Source organism: Onychomys torridus, chromosome 16, assembly GCF_903995425.1.
Source record: "Onychomys torridus chromosome 16, mOncTor1.1, whole genome shotgun sequence".
NCBI classification, from domain to species: Eukaryota; Metazoa; Chordata; class Mammalia; order Rodentia; family Cricetidae; genus Onychomys; species Onychomys torridus.
Window position 1 is genome coordinate 44,282,842 of NC_050458.1, and position 21,817 is coordinate 44,304,658.

Here is a 21,817-nt window from a genome sequence, read left to right on the forward strand (position 1 = left end):
TGCTTGGTAGAGGCTAGATCCAAATCCATGGATGTCTAATGGTTTTCCCTCAACGGCCTTTCCTTTCTTCCATTGGTTTATTTTACCTTTTGTTGTTTGTTTTTGAAGCGTTTGTGAATGGTAGGCAAGGGCTGTGTTTCCAGCCTGGGTTTGCTCTTCTGCTCCACACATCTGATGCCATGTTCTAGAAGCTTCAGAGCTCCCAGGCACCTTCCTTCAGATTTCTGCTTGGCTCCCGGGTCAGTGCCGCCAGTGGGCTGCCCATAGTCATGTAGTCTTGGGGTCAGCTCCCTGGCCCAGACACCTTGCATTGTTGACTGAGCTCTTTGGTGTTCCTGGCTCAAAAGAGACACTGAACCTCGCTTGGGCCCCAGCTGGCCTCTTAAGGGCCTCTTAGGGGCTCCTCCTTCCCCCCTCCCCTCTCCCCTCTCCACACACAGCGGAGGAAGTCTGTAGCTGTAGAAAAGACTAATTAACCAATAAATCAGTCTTGCTGGGTCCCAAGCTGCCTGCTTCTGCCCTGCCTTTCCACATGTCAATACCATTGATTAGTTTCGGGCCCTAACACACCTCCTGTCTGCTGCTGCGTGGAGCATCCTGGGAAGGGCTCTCCCTGTCAGCGGGCAGCTGCTTGGTGGTCATTACCACCTGCCACCTGCTGCCCACAGACGGAGAAGTCAGAGTAGCAGGAGGGGCCGAGGTCAGCCAGGGAGGCAGTCGCTGTTCCAGGACTCAGTCTGGCCTCCACGCCCGGCCTGGTGTTTCCCCAAAGAGTCTGCCAAGGTTCCAGGCCCAGTGAGAAGGTTCCCTGAAGGCAGGGAGAGCGGTGTTGCCTCTGTGTGGCCTCCATGGTGGCTGTCACCGGAAGGCAAGGGGCAGTGCTCCATTTCTTTGGCAACAGGGCAGCAGATAACATGGCCAGACAGAAGCATACATAAGGAGCAGATGGGAGTGTCATTTAAGTAAATGTAGAAGTACCCTAAGTATCAGCCCCTGAATGGAATACGGAATCCATACACTGGTACATCATTCCGTGTATAAATAGAAATATAAGCCACAGAAGACAGGCCTTGAAAATAGGCAATGAGACATATATTCTATACCTCTGTTTATATGAAGTTCCTGGAATGAGCAAATTTATTAAGACAAAACCCAGCTTGCTGTTTGCTTAGGTCTGGGGATGGCGGGGAGAATGCTAATGGGTGCTGAGCTTCTCTGGGGTTGAAGGCCCTAAAACTAGATCAGTAGGGCCCGGTGTGCAGAAAGTTTGGGGTGCAATCAAGCTTTGAGTTCAATCCCCAGAAGGTGGTAGCCTACACTTTGGAAATGGATGTGGGAGAATCAGAAGTTTGCAATGAATGGGCCAGATGTGGTGGTGCATGCCTTTCATCCCAGCAAAGGGGAGACATGCAACTCCCCTTTGGGATTTTGAGGCTGACTTGGTCTACATAGTGAGTTACAGGCCAACTAGGGTATAGTAACAACCTGTCTCAAGAAAAAGAAAAAGAAAAAAAAAGAAAGAAAAGAAAAAGGATTGTCCTTGACTATGTATCAAGTTCAAAGCCAGCATGAGACCCCATCTCAAAAAAAAAAAAAAAAAAAAAAAAACAAAAGAAGTGGGAGGGAGTGGGCAGAAAGATGACTCATCAGATAAAGGAGCTGACAGCCTGAGTTTGATTTCCCAGAAGCCACACTGTGGAAAGAGAGAATCCATTCCTACAAGTTGTCCTGACCTTCACGTGTGTGGTGGCATGTTTAAACATGAACACATTCTCCCTACACATACACTCTTACAGATAGACAACATTGTTAAAGCAAAAATAAGTGTGGAATGTTATGGTGCGCAACTTTAATTCCATCACTCAGGAGACAGAGGTAAGCAGATCTAATGTGAGTTTGAAGCTAGCGTGGTCCACGTAGCAAGTACCAGGCTAGCCTGGGCTACACAGAGAGATCCTGCCTTGAAAGGCAAAAGTAAAATACAAGCAGATCATCACAATACTGTGCAACCGTGAGACACGCCGACACCATCTAAGTGTGCAGATAAAGTGGGTGTAATGGACATGTAAATCATATTTGGATCAGTACATTTGAAATACAAAACTAAGGTTGGTCTGTGACCCAGCCAGACCCAGAGGCCATTTTCAGGGCAGTCTAGCAACTTTGAGTAAAGACAGGAAGGGCGGCTGAGAAAGCTGGCCCACTGCACACCTGCAGAACAGGAGTAGAGACGGAAACCCCCAGGCTGGTTTAGAGGACGTGCGTCTAGCCACCCAGTAGTCCTCTGTAGGTCCAGACAGGTGACCCAAATAGACCTTTGTGAACCTGAGAAGATGGTCTCTGGGACCCTTCACAGTGGCCTGAGACTCCACTCGACTGGTGGAGGACCGCTGCACAGCCAGACCTCTCACTTTTGAAGCAGGACTCTGGCTCAGCGCAGCCACCCAGGGGCCTGTGGGCTGACTAAGGGGAGCCCTGGAAGCTTGGCCTGTAGGCAGGCTGTGGATGGATACTTGTATGTGATGCAGGACAAGTTACCAGGGAAGAGAAGGTTGGTCCCCGCCCTTCCTTCTTTTCTTTAGCCACAAAACATCAACCGCAAGCCTGGCTTTAAGAGAAGCCAGAGGTGGCCTGAGTACATCCTGGCTCTGTCGCCTGGGAGCCTGGCTAGACAGCTAACTCCAAGGAAAAGGAAAAGCACAGTGACATGAAGGGTCAGCCCAGCAGAGTCTGGTGGGATAGACCAGTAGCTTGTTGCTAGGGAATCAGAAGCAGGATCACAAGTTCAATGACTACCTAGGCAAGAGAGTGAGTTCAAGGCCAGCCTGGGCAACTTAGTAAGACCTGTCTCAAAAAGTAAAGAGAGAGCTAGGGATATAGCTCAGTGGTAGAGTGCTTGCTTAGTATGCATAAAGCCCTGAGTTCAATTCCCAGTACTGCCAGAAAGAGAAAGAGGCCCTAACAGAAGAGCACACTGACCTGAAATGACCCAGAGAGGAAAGTTCCTGCCTCCCTGGGCAATGCAAACAAGAATTCCAGAGAGAACATCCGTGAGTATGTCCGTACATGTCCATTTGTGTGTGCGTGGTGTGTAAGCCCGAGGTCCAAATTGGGTCCCTTCCTGAACTGATCTCTACCTTGTTTCTTCTTACTGAATCTGAAGCCCCCTAATTTGGCCAGAAAATCCTTGGGCTCCTCCTATCCCAGCTTCCTCACTACTAGGATTACAGACATGGCTTCTGTTTTGTTTTGTTGAGGTGGGGCCTCCTCACTATGTAGCCCTGACCAGCCTGGAATTCACAGAGATCTGGCCGGCCTCTGCCTCTAGAATGCTGGGATTATAGGCATGTGCCAGCCAGCTGTGGCTTTTTTGGGTAGCTACAGACCAAACTTAGGTCCTCTGGCTTGCAAACTTGAGCTATCTCCTCTCTTTGCTGTGTAGCCTGGATTACCTGGTGTACTTACTATGTAGCCCAGGTTGGCCCCAAAGTCACAGCAATTCCCCTGCCATCAGCCTCCTGAGTACTAAGTTAACAGGTATGCATCACCGTGCCTGGCTCCTGAGGTGACATGTAAAGATGCGCTTTTTTTTTCTGAAGGAAGGCAACCAACAAGAGGCAGGGGTGAGGAGCCGAAAGCAAGCTTACTCAGCTCACGTGGGAGGGGTGGGTGAGCCTAATGGGGACAGCAGTAAATTCATCTCTTGAGCAGACCAGGTTGGGCAAACCATGGTTTCCAGGAGGGAAGAGTGGAGAAGTGGGGCTCCCTCTGAGGCATTACTCAGAAAGCCCCAGAGTTGTGTTCACAGGCTAGGAGCCCAGTGGGGTAAGCCCCCAAGGCCTGGACTGGAGTTGGAAAATGGTTTCTGCACAAACAGGACAGGAAGATTGATGGCCTGCTGCTAAGTTTGGGCTTGGCTTGCAGGACTCAGGGTTTGTTTCAGGGAATAATGATGTACTCAGAAGAGCAGGTGGTTGCAATAATTTGGTTAGGAGAGAACCGTGTGTCCTGTGGAGCCCAAGGCAGGCAGTGGGGGCTGGAGTGGAGGCTGAGTGAAACCAGGATGCTGCCCTCAGAGCCCAGGAGAAGTCACCTGACCCGAGGCCCAGCAACACTTAGGCCAAGGCTGGGGTAGTCTCAGTGGGAAAAAGGTCTTCCTAGCTGGAGCAAGGTTTAGATTCTGCAACCCTTGCTTTCTGATTGATGAAAAATCTCTTTTCTTTCTTTTTTTTGAGACATGGCTTCACTGTATAGACCAGGTTGGCCTTGAACTCACAGAGACCCACTTGCTTCTGTCTCCTGAGTGCTGGGATGAAAGGCCTATACCACCATGCCCAGCTGTTGCAACACTCATAAGGAGCGGTGTGTATTCACATTTGAGTACCTGTCAGGCACAGCAGGAAAGACAGCTGGGACTGTGGAGCCCAGACAGGGGCCCATCACAGTGTGGTCTCCCAGAAAAGACATCCTGGAGAAGCTGTGCCCAAGGCCACTCATTAAATGTGCATTCACTGTGGCCCAAAGAGGAAGGCCTGAAAGACCGTTTGCAGGGGCTACTGATGGCAGGGCCTGTGATGGCGCGGGATCCCCCCCAGGAGAGGACGCAAAGGTGGTGAGGACGTTGTGAAGAAGGCTCTCTAGGTGGCATGGGAACTGGAGACTGGATCCCTCCTGCGGGCAATGAGGGGCCCTTGCTCTGGCTCTGAAGCCAGAGTGATTTGATGAGGTGTCAGGAGCTTTCTGTCGCTGCCAACAGTGGCTTTTGTGTGGTGGAAGAACCAAGAGAGACGGGCAGGGACACTGGTCAGGCCGGTGAAAATCCAGAGAGCTGAAGACATTCAGGACAAAGACATTGAGCAGGGGGCAGGGGGGGGGACGGGACGGGACGGGACGGGACGGGACGACTCAAAGAGCGAATCACATGGGAAGTACAATTGTCAGGATTGATGACCATTGAGGAAGAAGAAAGAGGTACCTCAGATGACACCCAGGCTCCTAGCTCGAACCCTGAGGTGGCAGTGGGGACATGTAAAGGGACAGAGTCAGGGGAAGGTGATGAGCTGGATGGAGACACATTAAACAGAGGGATCCAGGTGAGGCGGGCTGCGGGGTCCTCAGGGAAATGGAGGACCTGCCACGTTTTATTTAGTTCTTGTGCTTGGCCCTGGAACTTACGCCTCTCTGCTTTAGTTGGAAGGTGAAGAGGGTGAGACCAGAAAGGTTGAGTAACTTGCGCTAGAGCACAGAGCTCAGGTTTGTCTGTTTGGTTTCATTGAAGTGACGAGAGGGAGTGATGGAGGTGCTTGAACTAGAAGGTGGCCTCGCTGTGCTCAACCCCACGCCACTCCCATGACAGGGCTGCCTGACCCTGGCTAATTGAGAGCTTTGGCACAGCCCTACTCACCAGCCCCTCCTCCTGCTTGGGGCTGGCAGGAACAGCATCATCTATCAACTTCGAGGTGTGGACTAAGGGAAATAAACACCAATTAACCACCCCAGCTTTCCTATTAATGAACATCGCTTCCTGATGCTGGGCTCATTTGTGGATTGCTGGCTGCAAGATGATGTGAGGCCAGGAGGCCAGGCTGGGAGCTGTTTAAGAGGGTTAGACTGATTGCGGAGACATCTGCTTGGCAACAAGCTAAGTGGTCTGTGTAGGGGTGAGGCTGGAATTGGAAGGATGGTTCCAGGACTCAGTGGATGGGGTATCTGTGGGTGTAGAGGGTCCCTCCGCATCTGTGGTTCTGTGTAACGGTTGTGGAGCTGGGGCAGGCACTGACCTCAGCTGCTGGGACAACCCGGAGAACCAGTGTAGCGCAGGGGAAAGGGATGGGCTTTAGACGCTATTGGGTTTGAATCCCAGCTGCTATACATCACAGCTGTGAGGCCTCTGGGTAAAGCTGGGCCGTTTGAGCTGGCCTCCCTCCAAGGCACTATGGTCTTATCCAGAAGCACCTCCTAGCCAAATGCATCTTCCTGTCTAGCCAACCTCTCACCCTTTGGTGTCCCCTCCCCAAAGACCAGCCAGGACTACCCAGGCTCCTGACCAGCCCCATCACCTCTGACCATTGTTTTAATATCAGGTGTGCGTGTTATCCACCGAGCACACTCTACTGTGAGCTCGGCAAGGAAAGAGTCGGCCCCCCTGCTTCTGAGAACACTGACTACTCACAGAAGAAGGCATTCACTCAGTATGGCCCATCCTACCAACCGCATCCCAGGAGTACTACAGACATGGGGCTTTTGGAAGCCAGATGGGTGAGGAGAATGCTGGACTAGACGCTGACACTGCTGATGGCAAGCAAGTCTCCTGTCTAAGTCTCTGTTTCACACACACTCTCTCTCTCTCTCTCTCTCTCTCTCTCTCTCTCTCTCTCTCACACACACACACACACACACACACACACACACACACACAGAGTAACGCTTTATCATAGACACAATACCTCCTGACACACAGAGGCACTCAACACATACCATCACCCCGTGTGAGGAGGAGGCTTTGGTTTCAGGCGTGGTAGAATCAGCATGAGTTTGAGGTGGATCTGGCTGCCTGGGTGGAGGCTCTGGCAAATCTGTTTGGTCGGGTGTGGGCAGCAGTTAGAGAAGGCCCACCTGGGACATGTGAACATGTGTGGTCCGTGAAAGTGCTCAGTATGGAATGTTCATGCTAGGAAGGAAGCAGTCGGGACCAGGTGAAACCAAGATCCTTCCCTCCCCCTTCCCCCTGCCCTGCCCTGCCCACTGCACCCTCTCGCAGTCAGTGGCTTCCAGGCAGCCGGCTCCAGAGCCAACCCCGGAGGACTACTTCCGCTGAGTTCTTTCCTGCCGCTGCCCAGTCCATCGCCCAGGGCCCACTTGTGTGTTCCCTGACTCACTCCAGTGTCTGGGCCGACTCCCTCTGGCTGGCTCTTCAGACTGATTCAGGGTTATAGGAAATATTCTGGCTGGAAATGGGACACGGCAGATGGCCTGGCCGCCGGGCCAGGGTTTGATGGTTAACCTAGAAGCCTCCTTCCTGCATCAAGCCCTCCCTTCTCTGTCTGCAAGGCCACAGAGGGAGTTAGTAACAGACGCTGCTAAGGCCAAGGGTGCTTTCGGGGCCTAACTTGCAGTAACAGGGGTGCAGGATGCCGTCTTCCTTCCTGGAGGCCTAGGCCTCGGGAATATTAATCCGTGTCCCACTGTCTTAGAAAATCCTAGGTCACCTCAGGGCAATTTGAAGTTCCAACACACCCGACTCTTCAAATTCAAAGCAGCAGCTTGGGGCAAGGTGTCCTTTGCATGCCCAGGCAGCCCCAGAAGACCCTGGCGGCTTTTATGCTTCTGTTCCCAGGGCACCAAAGCTGGCGTTCCAATTTCGCTTAATGTAGATTTTTCTTCAGGATGCCAGTGCGCACTCCACACAAAACTTACTCCGTTCCGACGTCCTTGTCCCTTCCCTAACAGCCAGAGGGCTGGTAACCACGCCTTAACTCTTTCCAGGTGGTCTAGGGTGAGGAGGCCCAAGGATGCAAGGCCTGAGAGGGGAGGGGGGTGTCCTTCCCATCCTGCCTCTCATCTGTCTTGGTCTCCAGCCTGCCCCAGGTAATGGCCTTGGCCCCAGTGAAGCCCAGAAGTGAAGGTCACTTGGAGAGTTGCTCACCCAGGCGGAGCTCCTTGTTCCTCCTGTCCTTCATCAGGGACAGCAGCTGCTCCTCCCATCATGGGGCTGCCACAGCACTTTGCCCTCCCAACCCTGCCAACATGGGGGACTTCGGATTTCCTTCCCCATCCACAGGGGGCTGGGGCCTGAAATCCCATCCAGTTCCTCCTCCAGGGTCTGGGGATGGCTGAGTTTCCACTCAGTACGGAGCTGGGATCTGAAGATGGGCTCTCTTCTGCCAGGAGCCAGGGCTTCCAGCTTGGAGAGAGAAAATGGGGCAATGCCAGGCCAGACATGGACTGAGCTTAGAAGCCAGTGGCCAATCACTATCTGGAGGGGGCACCTACTATGTAAGGATTCCTCCCACCCCAGAGTCATCTCCCTCAGGATAGGGTAGGGCACTGTTCAGCAGCTAAGAGATCTCTGCAGTGAGTCTGAGTCCCTGCTGCTTTTTCAATTCCTGTTGTCACTACAAGAAGCCACCACTTAAAAAAAAAAAAAAGAAAAGAAAAAGAAAACAGCTTAAACAGCAGATTTATTCTCACAATTCTGGAGGCTAGAATCTAAACATGTCCCTCTGAGCTCAAGTCCAGTCGTCAGCAGAGCCAGTCCCTGCGGGAGGCTCAGAGGACGATCCGTCTGCAGTCCTTCCCTGGCTCCTGGTTTCTTCCTCTACTTCCTCTCTCATCTATGGGGCAGCAGTCATCTCCCACCTTCTCTCCCCCAGGGTACCCGGGATGGCGCCCCGGCCACCTAGATGGTCCAGGATCCTCTCTCCTCTAGAGACCTCTAGTTATATGTCTGTGCAGACGCCTGCCACGCCACCCAAGGCCTCGAGGTTCCTGGGATGAGGACCTGGGCACAGGAATCACTCTCTGTCTCTGACAACTTGGCTGCAAAACGGATTGCCGTCCGTAGTGTTTCAGTGACTAGGAGGGAAGGAACTGGAGATCTTTCTTTGGGCTAAACAGGGTCCCTCCTAACCTTATGAAGGCCTGGGCATCAGCAATGTCCCTCCTCTGCTCAGAGACACCCATGCAGTGCGGTGTGTCCTTGAAAGTCAGGTGCAGGGCTAAACTTAAGTGCTGGTGTGAGGGGCAGGGCCGGCTTAGAGACCCACAGCAGCCAGGGCGGCCTCAGCATGCCTACCCAGAGCCAGATGATGGTAATAAGTCCATGGCCAGGAAGAAAGAGGGCTCTGGGGCTTGCTGAGGACATGGGGAGGCCACAGGATGAGTGGTGTCGGCTAGGACAGCACACGTGGGCCTGGAGTGTGGCTACAGAGGCTGGCATTATGCAGCAGGAGCCGGGGCTGTGGTCCTGGCCAGAGAGATGATGCAGACTGTCTGGAAGCAGCTCTGCCTTCAGCATCTAAGGTCAAGGGCAAGGTGGAACTCCAGAGTCCCCTGAGCTTTCCCTGCACCGAGAGCGGAGTCTTCCTTGCTACCTCTTCTCCATGCTCTGCATCTGCAGACTGAGGGAGGTGAAGCTGGCCAAGAGGTCCGTCACTTCATCCACCTGCAGGGAGAAACCCAGGCGGAGACCGGGGGGATCACCATGGAACACAGGCAGTACCTCTCTTCAGGGCACACAAATGCTTCCCCCATCTTGGTGTTTCAATGACTAGGATGGGGGTTGGAGACTTTTGTGTTGGGCTCAGCAGAGTCCTTGACCAGTGAAGGCCTAGGTGTCACCAACCCTTCTGACCATGGGTTCATCCTGGGCATCAAGTAGTCTGGGACTACCCCCTCCCCCCCCCAAGAGCTAGGACATGAGCACACACCAGCCACCACAGCTTCCGGGAAGTGGACAGAAGCTGTGAGGGCCATGGTGGTGGCGACACCCCAGGTCCTGTGACTATAGCTCACCTGCTCTTTGGTACTTGTCATCTGGAGACGGGTACAGAGGTCATCCAGCCGTTCCCGCTGTTCATGCCGTCCCAGGCGCTCCAGGTACTCCCGGAGCATGTGGATGATCTGGAAGGAGATGGGGAATTGAGCTGCTGGCTAGAAGGCAGGCACAGGCCCAACTTGCCACCATTAGCATAATGGAGCAGGGATGTTGGGGTTCACTGAGATCAGGAGCCCTAAGCCAGAGGCAGGAGGTCTGGTAAGCACGACACCCATCCAGGCAGAGATCGCTCACCTGCTTCACCTCCAGCCGGACGGCCTCCAGGCACTGGGAATGGCCCTCCTGTAGGATGTTCAGCTTTGACTTGGCCAGGTGTAGGGGTGTGCGGCCAGCTCTATCCAGGGCATCCACACGGGCCCCTGTGGGAACAGGCAGAAGGAAGCATGCTGGGGATGAGACCAGGAGAGGGGCGGGAAGAGGGGAAGGGGCCACATACCTCCTCGAAGCAGTGTGGTGATGACAGGCACATGGTTGGTGCACGCCGCTGTGAAACAAGAAAGACTTAAGAATCACGACTGTGGAGAACAGGGAAGAGAAGCTGTGTCTGGGTGTGCCTGTGCCACATTACTCCTGAGACAGTATCACCAAGGCAGTATGCCCCATTGGGCAGGACTCAGATCAAGTCCCATTTTCTCCCTGTACAGCTGGGGAAACTGAGGCCCGGAGACAGGACTCACTATAATCAATGGTGTGAGTCAACAGCAAGGCTGGGACAGCCAAAGCTCACAAACCCCTTCCCAGCAGAGGTGGCTGCAGCCAGTCCAGGGCACACAAACAGCTCTGCCAAGTGCACAGCCTACTGTGAATGGCTGGTCTGTGGGACACAGGCTGTGGGGAAGGCACACTTGTGCTTCAGGCCCTGCCAGGATGCTAGGAGGTACTTCCGGGAGCCCGCAGAACCCTAGGCTTTCCGTCTTAGACGTCTACCGTGCAGTGGCTTTTGAGGACTTACCCAGGTGCAGTGGTGTGTTGCCCAAGCCGTCCTGTTGGTTGGGGTCAGCCCCATGGTCCAGGAGGAGCTGTACTGGAGACAGAAACAGCCAAGGTATACTGTTGGAAGTCCAGCAACCGAACCTCGCCCTCAAGCCAGTAGGGGCGCCTAGAGTGCAGAGTGTGGGATCCAGACATGGTTCCCCCTACTGCTGCATGCACTCAATGTGATCTACAGGAGCAAGGACTCTGGGAGAATCTCTTGGCCTCTCAGTCCTATCCAACTGAGGAAAGTACCCAGGAAGGCTCCTGAAGTTATTTCCTCTTCCCCCTCCAGCAGCACGCTACACTGAGTGAGGCCATAGATGATGCTGCGCTCCATGAACAGTCTCCCCTCTTCAGCATCCTGGGCCACCTCATGTTGCCAGGGCTTGCCAATCATCCAGCTGGAATCACTGGAGGGCCTGGCTGAGTCTCACAAAAGAACACTAGCTAATTGCAGAGGGACTGGTCATGGGTGAAATGTGAACAGTAACACTGTCACATCTCTAGAAGAAAACAGGAGACTATCTTTGTGGGGAAGGAGAAGAGTTCATAGAGAGTTACACACAGAAAACCCACTAACCATAGGAAAGGAGCAACCAGTGCACTATTGCTGGGCCTGGTGGCTTAGGTCTGTGATTCTAGCTAACCAGGGGTCTGAGGCTGGAGGGTCTCGGTTCAAGGTCTACCTGGTTTGTAGCATGAGCTCAAGACCAGCCTAGACAACTTACTAAGACCCTGTCTCAAACCAAAAAGTAAAAAGAGGGCTGGAATATAGCTTAGTGGTGGGCCACTTGCCAACGTGAGTGAAGCCCTGGGATTTGATCCCAGGACCACAAAAGGAAAAAAAAAAAAAAAAGCTGGCCCAGGTGTGGCAGTGTACACCTGTAATACGAGTACTCGGAGACAGAGGAGGAGGATTGGTGTCATTCTCAGCAACACAGCAAGTATAAGGCCAGCCTGAACTACACGAGACCCTGTTCTCACACACACACACACACACACACACACACACACACACACACTTCATTAACAAGCACTTGTTTATTAAATGACTGTTCCCCAAGGCATAGTGGCACACATATCTGTCATCCCAGCACTCGAGGGCACCTGTCACAAGTCTTCCTTGTCCCACAGCCCGCCCCCCCCCCCCCCAAGGCATGCAGACAGCAATTCCTCCCCCATTCCAGTCACTGGCCTTGACCAGTCCCTGTCGCTTCCCCAGGACTCACCAATCTGGTCATTGCCATTGCAGGAGGCAAAATGGAGGGCCGTGCGTCCCTTGTCGTCAGCGGCGCAGGGGTCTGTGCCATCTTCCAGCAGCTGCTGCACTGACCACCAAGATGGCGGAGGAGAAGAAGCAGGAGAAAGCAGTAGTGTTAGCCATGCTTCAGTCCCTAGGGATGGCCAGTGATGCTCAAGGGACCCTCCAGATGAACCATTCATAATTCACAGGAAAGTTGGTCCTTCCTAGATGCCAGCCCCACGGGGACTACTGGCTCCCAGGGGAATCTGTCATCTTACTGGCCGTGGATTCTGTGTTTAACTGATGTGTCTAGGCATCGGCTAGACCATCAGAAGAGGACCTTGATCTTTACGGTAGGAATTACAGAGTCACAGTAATCCTGGCATAGGCTGTGGCCCCATCCTCTGTCTCTGCTAGGTTACATATCCGTTCCAGCTGGACACAGCTGCCCAAGCTACTGGCTGGTACTTGGTTCTCAAGAGGTAGCACTTGGAAGGGACCAGAGCACTAGCCCCAGGGACACACAAAGTCCCAGGCTAAGTGAAGCAAGAAAGGAGTGCACAGCCATCAGCATGAGGCGGTGACAGGAGCTGGGATGAGCACAGGCCTGGAGGCCTGGTCTTCAGAGCAGTCATCAGAAACGGGCCTCATCTCTGCCCTGACATCTGCAGAGCCGCTGTGAGGGGGATAATGGATGTGCTATTGCTTCTCTGACAGTGCAGGGGCCCTGAAGAGGGGGAGACATTATGTACTAACAACCATGTCCCGCAGAAGTGGGGAAAATTGCTGCCAGTCATTTAGAGTTTGATATTTTAGTCTCTTTTCCCCAGCAACACCCTCAAAGATCTTCCAGCCAAAGTCCAAACTGCTTCCTGTCCACGCAGCTCTCCCCAGCTGAGTCAGCCTCTCCTCTCCCACAATTCTCCATTTCCTGTTCATCCTGTTCTTTAGCAGCGGGTGACTGTCCATTCTAGAATAGGGCTCACTGGACAGTGTACTCGGAATTCTGGCCAGGAGTCAGCTTGACAATAGCCATGCAAGGTGTCACAAACACTTCCCAGACCAGGACACTTCGGCCCAGTGAGACATAAGGTTCAGAGGCCACAGTGACCCAGGTGACAAGAGGCAAAGCAGGCTGCAAACCTGGCTTCTCTGTGCCAGCTCAGCACAGCACTGCTGTGTTTCAAACACCTGCCTGGATTTGTTTTGGTTTTCGGTTCTTGGAGACAGGGTTTCCTGTAGCCTGTCTGTAGCCCTGGCTGTCCAGGAACTCACTTTGTAGAGCAGGCTGGCCTCGAACTCACCAAGATCCGCCTGCCTCTGCCTCCTGAGTGCTGGGATTAAAGCTGTGTGCCACCCCTGCCCAGCTCCATCTGGGTTTTGAACTGGCGTCACTTTACAGTCTTCCTCCCCAGCTATTTTACAAGTTTAAGGCTTTGGTATGAGGCATAGTGTTCCTTATGTGCCTGCTCAGTTAGTGCTCCTGACTGGCTGTCTGGCTGTCATGTCACACTCCTGTAACCATAGCACTCTAGAGACAGGAGATTCACAAGTTCAAGACCAAACTGAAAGACACCAGCCCTAACCCTATTTTCTTGCCATACCCTAGAGAGCTTTGTGAAAGGTGCCTGGGTGTGCAGGAAGGCTCAGTAGGTCAAGGCACCAACCCTGATGCCCTGAGTTCAATCACAGAAACCCACAAGGTGGAAGAAGGAAACAAGTACCCCTAAATTGTACTCTGACATCTACAAGCACACACATGCTCCCCCAAATAATAACGTTAAAAAATAATGTCTATTCTCTTTCATTGCAAAACTTTCTAAGTTGATGCTCAAATATCCTCAAACATTTAATTTCATGGAAAACAGACCAAAGTGAGAAGTGGACAAACCTTCCAGGTTCTGGGCCTACCGACTACTGCTGAGCCTAAGGCAAGGGAACCATCTGGAAGCAGGTCCCTGAGGTAACTGTCCCTAACCCATGCCTGCTGTAAGGGGGCTCCTATAACCATGGCCTTTCATCAATGTTCACATCTTACCTGTTTCTCACAGCATCCCACCACCAAAGCAGAATGCTGTGCCCTGGAAGTAGGCAGAACAACGGCCCTCAAATTTTGTGGCTATGTTACCTTCAAGGCAAAAGTAATTTTTATAGATCTGCCTAAGGCTAAAGACTCTAAGATAAGGAGACAATTCTGGATTATCCAGGCCCAATGGAACTGAATGAATCCTTAAAACCAGAGGACCTTTTCTTTCTTTTTTTTTTTTTTTTGGTTTTTCGAGACAGGGTTTCTCTAGTGTTGGTGACTGTCCTGGAACTCACTCTGTAGACCAGGCTGGCCTCGAACTCACAGAGATCCACCTACCTCTGCCTCCCAAGTGCTGGGATTAAAGGCGTGTGCCACCACAGCCCAGCCAGAGGACCATTTCTTACTTCAAAAACTAGAGATGGCAAGATAGGACTCAGCTCACTGTTGTGGGCTTTGTAGGTGAGAAACATGGCAACTTAGAAACTGCCAAACAAAGAGAAACAGATTCTTCCCATGACCCTCCAGAAAGAAACGCAGTCTGGAAGACTCCTGGAGTTTTAGCCGGGCCAGGAAACCTGGGTTGGACGAGTGACCTACAGAACTGTACATGCCGCTTGTGTTACTGAGTGCTGACTGTGGGTCATTTGTTGAGGCCGCTCGGATGGTGAATCCTAACTTGATCAGAGAAGTAACCAGGAGATCACATGTCAGTGTGAACCCGAGGGCACTCTCAGAGAGGATTCAGGAAGAGGGAATGCCCACCCTGCGAGCACACACATGCTCTCTGTCCTGACGCAGTGACACTGACCTCTCCTGCAGCAATGGCCAATGCAGACTTGCCTTATTTTTCTTTTTCATGTATTTATCTTTTTTGTTTGTTGTGTATATATGGTATATGTTCAAGGTGTGTGTAAGTGCATGTGCCTCTGTGTCTGCCTGCAGGGACCAGAGGAGGGCATCGGGACTTTCTGTCACATGCCACCTGTTTTATGACGCAAGGTGAACCTGAAGTTTCCTGCTTCAGTTTGGATGGATGGCCATCACACTCCCAGGATCCACCTATCTCCAACCCCCGATGCTGGGGTTACAGGCACATGGAGCCACGCCTGATTTTCTCACACAGGTCCTGGGGATTTGAACTCAGGTTCTCTTCTTTTTACAGCAAATACTCTTTCCCACGGAGCCAAGTCTATTATTTTCCTCTCCCTCTGTACCCTAGGCTGTTTTAGAATTTGCTGTGTAGAGCAGACTGGCCTTAATTTATCATCCAACTACCTCTGCCTCCTGAGGGCTGGGATTAAGGGCATACCCCACGACACTGAGATGTGAATGGAGTAAATGATCTGAGAACTTAAAGATCTGAAATCATGAGTCAAAAGTAACCTTCTCCCTTGTCACCGTGACAAGCCTGACAATACAGCAGCCATAGTAAACGGACACACCCTTTCCCCGACACATGGCAGGTATCAGCAGCAGTAGCAGGAGTGTGGTATCAGTAGTTGCATTGGTCCTAGAAGCTGTCCTTGTACCTCCGACGCTCTGTCTCAGTTAGGGAATGCTCAGAAGCACCAACAGAAAGACAGCTGCAGTGTCCTACAGGGAGCTCCACCCATGCTTGTCAGATGCCCTGTCAAGAATAAGTCTGAGGACCAGTTACTGGGTAGCCAGGGCTGCCACACCATCACCGGGCAGTCAAGGTAGAGTGTTCACTCCTAGGGGGCCAAAAGTTCCAAAGTGGGCACTTGCTCTTTGCTGAGGCTATGCCGAATTCAAGGGGGATTAAAAACAAAACAGGGGCTGGAGAGATGGCTCAGAGGTTAAGAGCACTGGCTGCTCTTCCAGAGGTCCTGAGTTCAATTCCCAGCACCCACATGGTGGCTCACAACCATCTGTAATAAGATCTGGTTCTCTTTTCTGTATATATAATAAATAAATGAATCTTTAAAAAAAGAATAAAGTCTGTGTAAAATAAAATAAAATAAAATAAAAACAGAACAGGCATGGTCCCTAGCATCAGGAAGCACACAGGGTGATGAGCACTGTGACACCAGAGTCTCTGGGTAACAGAGGAGCCTGGTGGGGGAGTGCCTACACCTTATGTCTGTTTTGCACACTGACTTCAGAGTCAGGGAGTAAATACAGTAAGCATGCTCCAAGGAAATAAGATTAAGCTGGCAGACTGCTTAGGTATGGAGTACTTGGCTTTTTCCTTCCCCATCAGTCCTTAGGTCCCACTGTGCACACTCACCTGTTTCTACGTCATTGGCATTGGCCGAGTCCCTCAGCCTCTTCAGAGCTACAAAGAGAGAGGTGACAGTTAAAAAAGGACCATGATGAACAGAGAGTGCACACTTCCCAGCCCTCCCCGGTATCCACCCTTCAGTCACAGCAGAACAGAAAGGCGAAGGTGCTGGGGTAGAAACCACTAGTCTGGGAACAAGGAGAACCTGGAACTGGGCCACAGCTGGAGGAGACACCAATTTCTGTAACAAAGCTGACTTCTGGGGCCAGATCTAATTTCTGCCACTTGTGGTAGCTGGCAACCTTGAGCAAGCCAGTTTCTTAGCCTGGGCCTTGGCCCATCATCTATAAAGCAAGGCTGAGCTGTTCTTCCAGCTCTTAAGTTGCTACAAAGAAAACAGATTTTTTTTTTTTTTTAAAGAATGAGAGGATTTAGTCCTTTGTGAGCTAATTGTACTCCACTTTTTATTATTCTCTTTCAAAGCCAGTCATTCCTAAATGGATTGCCAAACTTGCTAATTCCTAAGCATAAACATCCCTCTTTTCACTGACACTGTCTCTACTTTAGAACCAACAGGAACTACCTTTGCTGTCAAAGAACGGTCGGAAAAAACTGCAGACTAGCTGTAACAACTGCATACATCCATACGCCACTTTTTTGTTTCTATAGCACTTTGAAATTCTCTTTTAATCTCTGAGACAGGGTTTCTCTGTGTAGCCCTGGCTGTCCTCGAACTCACTCTGTAGACCAGGCTGGCCTCAGATTCAGAGATCTGCCTGCCTCTGCCTCCCCAGTGCTGGGACTAAAGGCGTGCGCTACCATTGCCCGGCCCTCTTTTGATCTTTATAACACTAACACACCAGGTCAAATGGTGCTAGTCTGAAAAGGGACCTTAAAACTTCCATTCTTAACCCTCCTGCACCCCATTTTCCTTTTCACCCATAAACGGTAGAAAACAATATAGCAGATATACCAGGGCAGTCTGGTTGACCAGGGTTGGAATACTGGCACAGTCTTCGTCGATGTGACTTGAAATCAGAATGTCCAAGTGGGTAATAACTGGACTTGATATCGATAATATGTAGGATTTAGGGATGCTGAGATGGATTAGTGGGAAAAGATGCTTGCTTCAAAACCTGACCTGAGTGCAGTTCACACTGTGGACCTAGAACTTGCTACTTCGACCAAGCTAGCCTTGCACTCACAGAGATCTTCCCGCCTCTGCCTCCTGAGGATTACAGGTGTGCACTACCACCACACCTGGCTGATTTTCTTGTTTACAGTAAATTCTGTACAAGTCATTTCCCATGGGTCACAATATATCTCTGAAAGGATTATAAAAGGTTGTATTTCAAACAACTGTTTGGCCCATCACAAAGGTAGACACTACACGTTCAGAACCTTCCCTAACTCATAACACCCCAGTAAAGTTGGCAGTGTACCCATTCTACAAATAGAAAACCGAGACCACAAGTGTCTGTAGGTTGTGTAAGGGCCACGTGTGGAGCAGTCTGATTCAGATCTGTGCATCCACACAAGTTAATATAGAGCGTGGCCACAGGCTCTGGGCTCCCTTCTCTAATAATAAAAATGTTCTCTACTGTCCCACATTATTTTCTACTAAAACCACCCTCGAGAGTGGAAAGTTTTCTTTCGGGGATGTCCAAGTGGCCAAAGCCACGGTCCTCGGCAGCTCTTACTACTGCGATCACAAACAAGCGACCCCAGGATCCCTAGCTGAGCTCACCGTGCACCTCCTTGCCCGTGGGTCCGAGCCGGCGGTGGGGCCTGGCGGCGCGCCTCAGCCGCCCGGCGGGGATCTTGCAGCGCAGTTCGTCGCGGGGCTCGGGGTCCTGCTGCCACAGGACCTGGAGGTAGCGCAACGGGGACTGGGCCCTGCCGGCTGCCCGGCCCGGGAGGCCTGCGCCGCCGCCCAGCGCAGCGCCTAGGTCTGCGAAGGAGAACAGGCCTCCGGCTTCCGCCAGCGGCTCCGGCGCCACAGCGCACTCGCCATCGGAGCTCGAGCGGCCGGATCGGGACTCGTCATCCGCGCCCCCGCCGGTGGCTGCCATGGCAACGGCTAGGCGCGGGCCAAGCTGCGCCAGCCTCGTTCCAGACCGACCAACGGACCCGCTTCCCTCCTGGAGAAGCCTCGCTGTCAGCGAGCGGGAGGGCGGGGCCTGCAACCACGGCAACAGAGTGCGGGTAGGCCGGGCCGCGTAGAGCGTCGGACCAATCAGAGATCTCCGAACCTGCGCGACACAGCCAATCAGACAAGGAATGCAGAGTACAACTAGAACACTGGTTTCCGGTAGTGTGACTGGCGGGCACGTAAGCCAATCACAAATTAGAGTTGCTACGCACTTAGCGGTGTTGCTACCGGAGCCAATAAAACAGCGGAGTTCAGGCCGCTTTCCCCCACCTTCTTCTTCCAGTTCTTCCTGTCGTAGCTCCGGAAAGACGACGGGCAAGTGCTTTAGCCAATCACGGTAAATACTCTTCAGCCAATCGGAAAGGAAAATTAAGAAACCAAACTACTCTGATGTAGGTGTGTTTTGAATCAATGAACACACACAAGAGACATTTTCCAAAAACACAGTGATTTGTAGATATCATCACGAAGCAAGCGGTAGTATCTTCTAACGTAATAGATTTTGCTTCGTCAGGGTTCTCTTGCCCCCGCAGGGACCATTGCTTTAACAAAGAATTTTAATTCAATGTAACCTTTAATTCAGAGTAACCCTTCAGTAGGCAGATTGCTCAGCCTTGAAGGTCCTATCTAACACTGGCCTGAACCTGACCCTAGGAGCTGCTGGTACACAGGCGTTTGCGCACACACGCACGCACACACGTCATTTGCATTTGGTCAATTCGTAAATTTAAAAAACAAACAAACAAACAAAAAAAAAACCCAAAACACTTGTAAGACCAAGTAAATAATTACCTGTAGTTGGGTTCTAGTCCTGATCTACCCTAAGTTTGTAATTTGGGGGCAAATTCTTGGAGCCCGTCTTTCGGCTAGGAGTTTTTTTAGGTAGACTATGAATACCAGCTCAGGCCAGATCCAACAAGTTGCCATTCTTTTCCATCTTTCTTTGCCTCGACCGGTTGGCCTTTACAGTATATTAGAGAAATTTGAACTTGTCAACATTTAAAATTTGAGAGCTGGGGGACTGGAGAGATATCTCAGTGTTTAAGAGCGATCACGGACTTCCAGAGGACCTGGGTTCAATTCCCAGCACCCACTTGGCAGCTCACAACTGTCTATAAATCCAGTTTCAGGGGACCTGACACCCATGTCAAAACACCAATGTACAAAAAATGGAAATAAATAAAGTTTTAAAAATTGGCAGCTAATGGGGCTGGAGAGATGGCTCAGCAGATAAGAGCACCGGCTGATCTTCCAAAGTACCTGGATTTGATTCCCAGCACCCACGTGGCAGCTCACAACTGTCTGTAACTCCAGTTCCAGAGGATCTGGTACCCTCACACAGACATACTTGCAGGCAAAACATCAATGCACATAAAAATAAGTAAACCTTAAAAAACACAAATTTTAAAATATTGACAGTTGAGCCAGCAAGATGGACAGTGGTTCTCAACCAGGGGGGGAGGGGGGGATCTGGGCTCTTTCACAGAAGTAGCCTAAGAACATCTGCATATCAGATATTTACATTATGATTCATAACAGTAGCAGAATTACAGTTATGAAGCAGCAACGAAAATCATTTCATGGTTGGGGTCCCCATACATGAGGAACTGTGTTAAAGGATCACAGCCTTAGGAAGGTTGAGGGCCACTGGTGGAGCAGGTGAGAACTCTTGTTACCATAGACTACCTGAGTTTGATTCCAGATCTTGTGGGAAGTTCCTCCTTAGCTTCCACACTACTCCATGGCATGGGTGCACCCACGCTCTGTCTCCCTCTCTCTCTTTCCCTCCCTCCTCCTCTCCCTTCCTCCCTCACCCCTTCTCGCTCACACACAAATATTAACAAAAATTTAAAATAACACTTGGCAGCTTTCAAATAACAGTTTTATTCACATTCTCCTAAAAATGGGAAGATATTTCAATACATAACATGATTTCCCCACTATTACTATGCAGCCTGGGGATGACCTTGAAGTTTGCTTCTTTTTTTTCTTTTTTTTAATTTTTATTTATTTGTTTATTTTTCTATTATCAGCTTGGTACAGTACAGATTCTTATCCTAATAGTGAAATGTTTCACTGAAGCTTGCCAGTGATTGAATAAAACCAAAACTTATTATAAGTCACAGTCATCCTAGGGTCCCCCCTGCTATATAGTCTCCCTGGTTCTGTGGGTTGCAGTCTGATTGTTCTTTGCTTTATATCTAGAATCCACTTATGAGTGAGTACATACCATGTTTGTCCTTCTGGGTATGGGTTACCTCATTCAGGATGATTTTTTCTAGTTCCATCCATTTACCTGCAAATTTAATGCTGTCATTGTTTTTCTCTGCCGAGCAGTACTCCATTGTGTACATGTACCACATTTCTTAATCCATTCTTCAGTTGATGGGCATCTAGGTTGTTTCCAGGTTCTGGCTATTACAAATAGTGCTGCTATGAACATAGTTGAATGTGTATCTTTGTGTTATGATGAACTTCACTTCTTGACTAGTACTAAGATCACGAGCACACATCACCCTGATGTGTTTATGTGTTGCTGGGCAGCAAACTCAGTGCTTTGTGCACGGTAGGCAAGCACCCTGCCTGCTGGTTACACCTCAGCTCCTGCTCTCCTTTCACCTTCTTTTTACTTTTTTTTTAAGATTTATTTATTTATAATGTAAACAGTGTTACACCTGCAGGTCAGAAGAGGGCATAGTCTTGCCACTCTTGTTGCCTTCCAATGGAGGCTGAAAGGTAATTGCCACTTCCTGTCATTTGTAGGAAAGACTCCCCCAGCTCCCCCAGACAGGGTTTCTCTGTGTAGCCCTGGCTGTCTTTGATCTTGCTCTGTAGACCAGGTTGGCCATAAACTCAGAGATCCCTCTGCCTATACCCCCTCAAGTGCTGGGATTAAAGGCTTTTATCACCATTTGACTGGCAGAAAGCCTATTCTTAAAATGAGTTAGCAGGAAGTGAAAATGTTGCTTTTCTTTCTCAAAAGTGGCATAATGAGGCAGGACACGGTGGCACATACCTTTAATCCCAGCATCCAGGAGGCAGAAGAAGGTAGATCTTTGTGAGTTTGAGGCTAGCTTGGTCTCTATTATGAACTCTCGGCCAACCAGATCTAGAAAGTGAGATCCTGTCTCAATAAAATAAACCTTAATACACACACAGACACCCCCCACCCACCCCCACAGACATGCGCACACATACATGCACACATACATGCACACACAGAGACATATACACACACATGCACACACAGAGACATACACACACATACATGCGCACACACACACACACACACACACACACACACACACACACATTTGTTTTTCCAGACAGGGTTTCTCTGTCTCCTACTTTCTGCCTCTTCTTTAACTAGATCCCTGAGCCCTGAGGTCAGGGAGGGGTCTGATGAAGACACCTCCTTTAGCAGTGAGTGCCCCGAAGTCTCCACTTTCTGCACATTGTCCTGTTGTGGGCCTTTGTGTTAGTTCCCATCTGCTTCAAGAAGCAGCTTCTCTGCATGAGGCACTGATCTCTGAGGGTTTTGTTTGACATCCTAAAATGTTCATTTCTAGTTTTATTGCAGCTTGGGTTTTCTTTCATGATTCTATTTCTGCTTTCATGTC

The 21,817-nt window shown here is 50.8% G+C and overlaps 1 protein-coding gene across 1 annotated transcript; it reads right to left on the reverse strand.

The window, feature by feature from the left end:
* Positions 1-8,163: 8,163 nt before the first annotated feature.
* On the reverse strand, positions 8,164-18,213 carry Ankrd54 (ankyrin repeat domain 54). Its single transcript, XM_036209100.1, has 8 exons — positions 17,793-18,213; positions 16,052-16,099; positions 11,761-11,859; positions 10,509-10,580; positions 9,993-10,040; positions 9,791-9,915; positions 9,514-9,621; positions 8,164-9,163 (listed from the first exon to the last, which is right to left on the reverse strand). The coding sequence occupies exons 1-8, from the start codon at positions 18,115-18,117 to the stop codon at positions 9,089-9,091; spliced, it is 900 nt and encodes a 299-aa protein (XP_036064993.1). The 5' UTR covers positions 18,118-18,213; the 3' UTR covers positions 8,164-9,088.
* Positions 18,214-21,817: the final 3,604 nt, after the last annotated feature.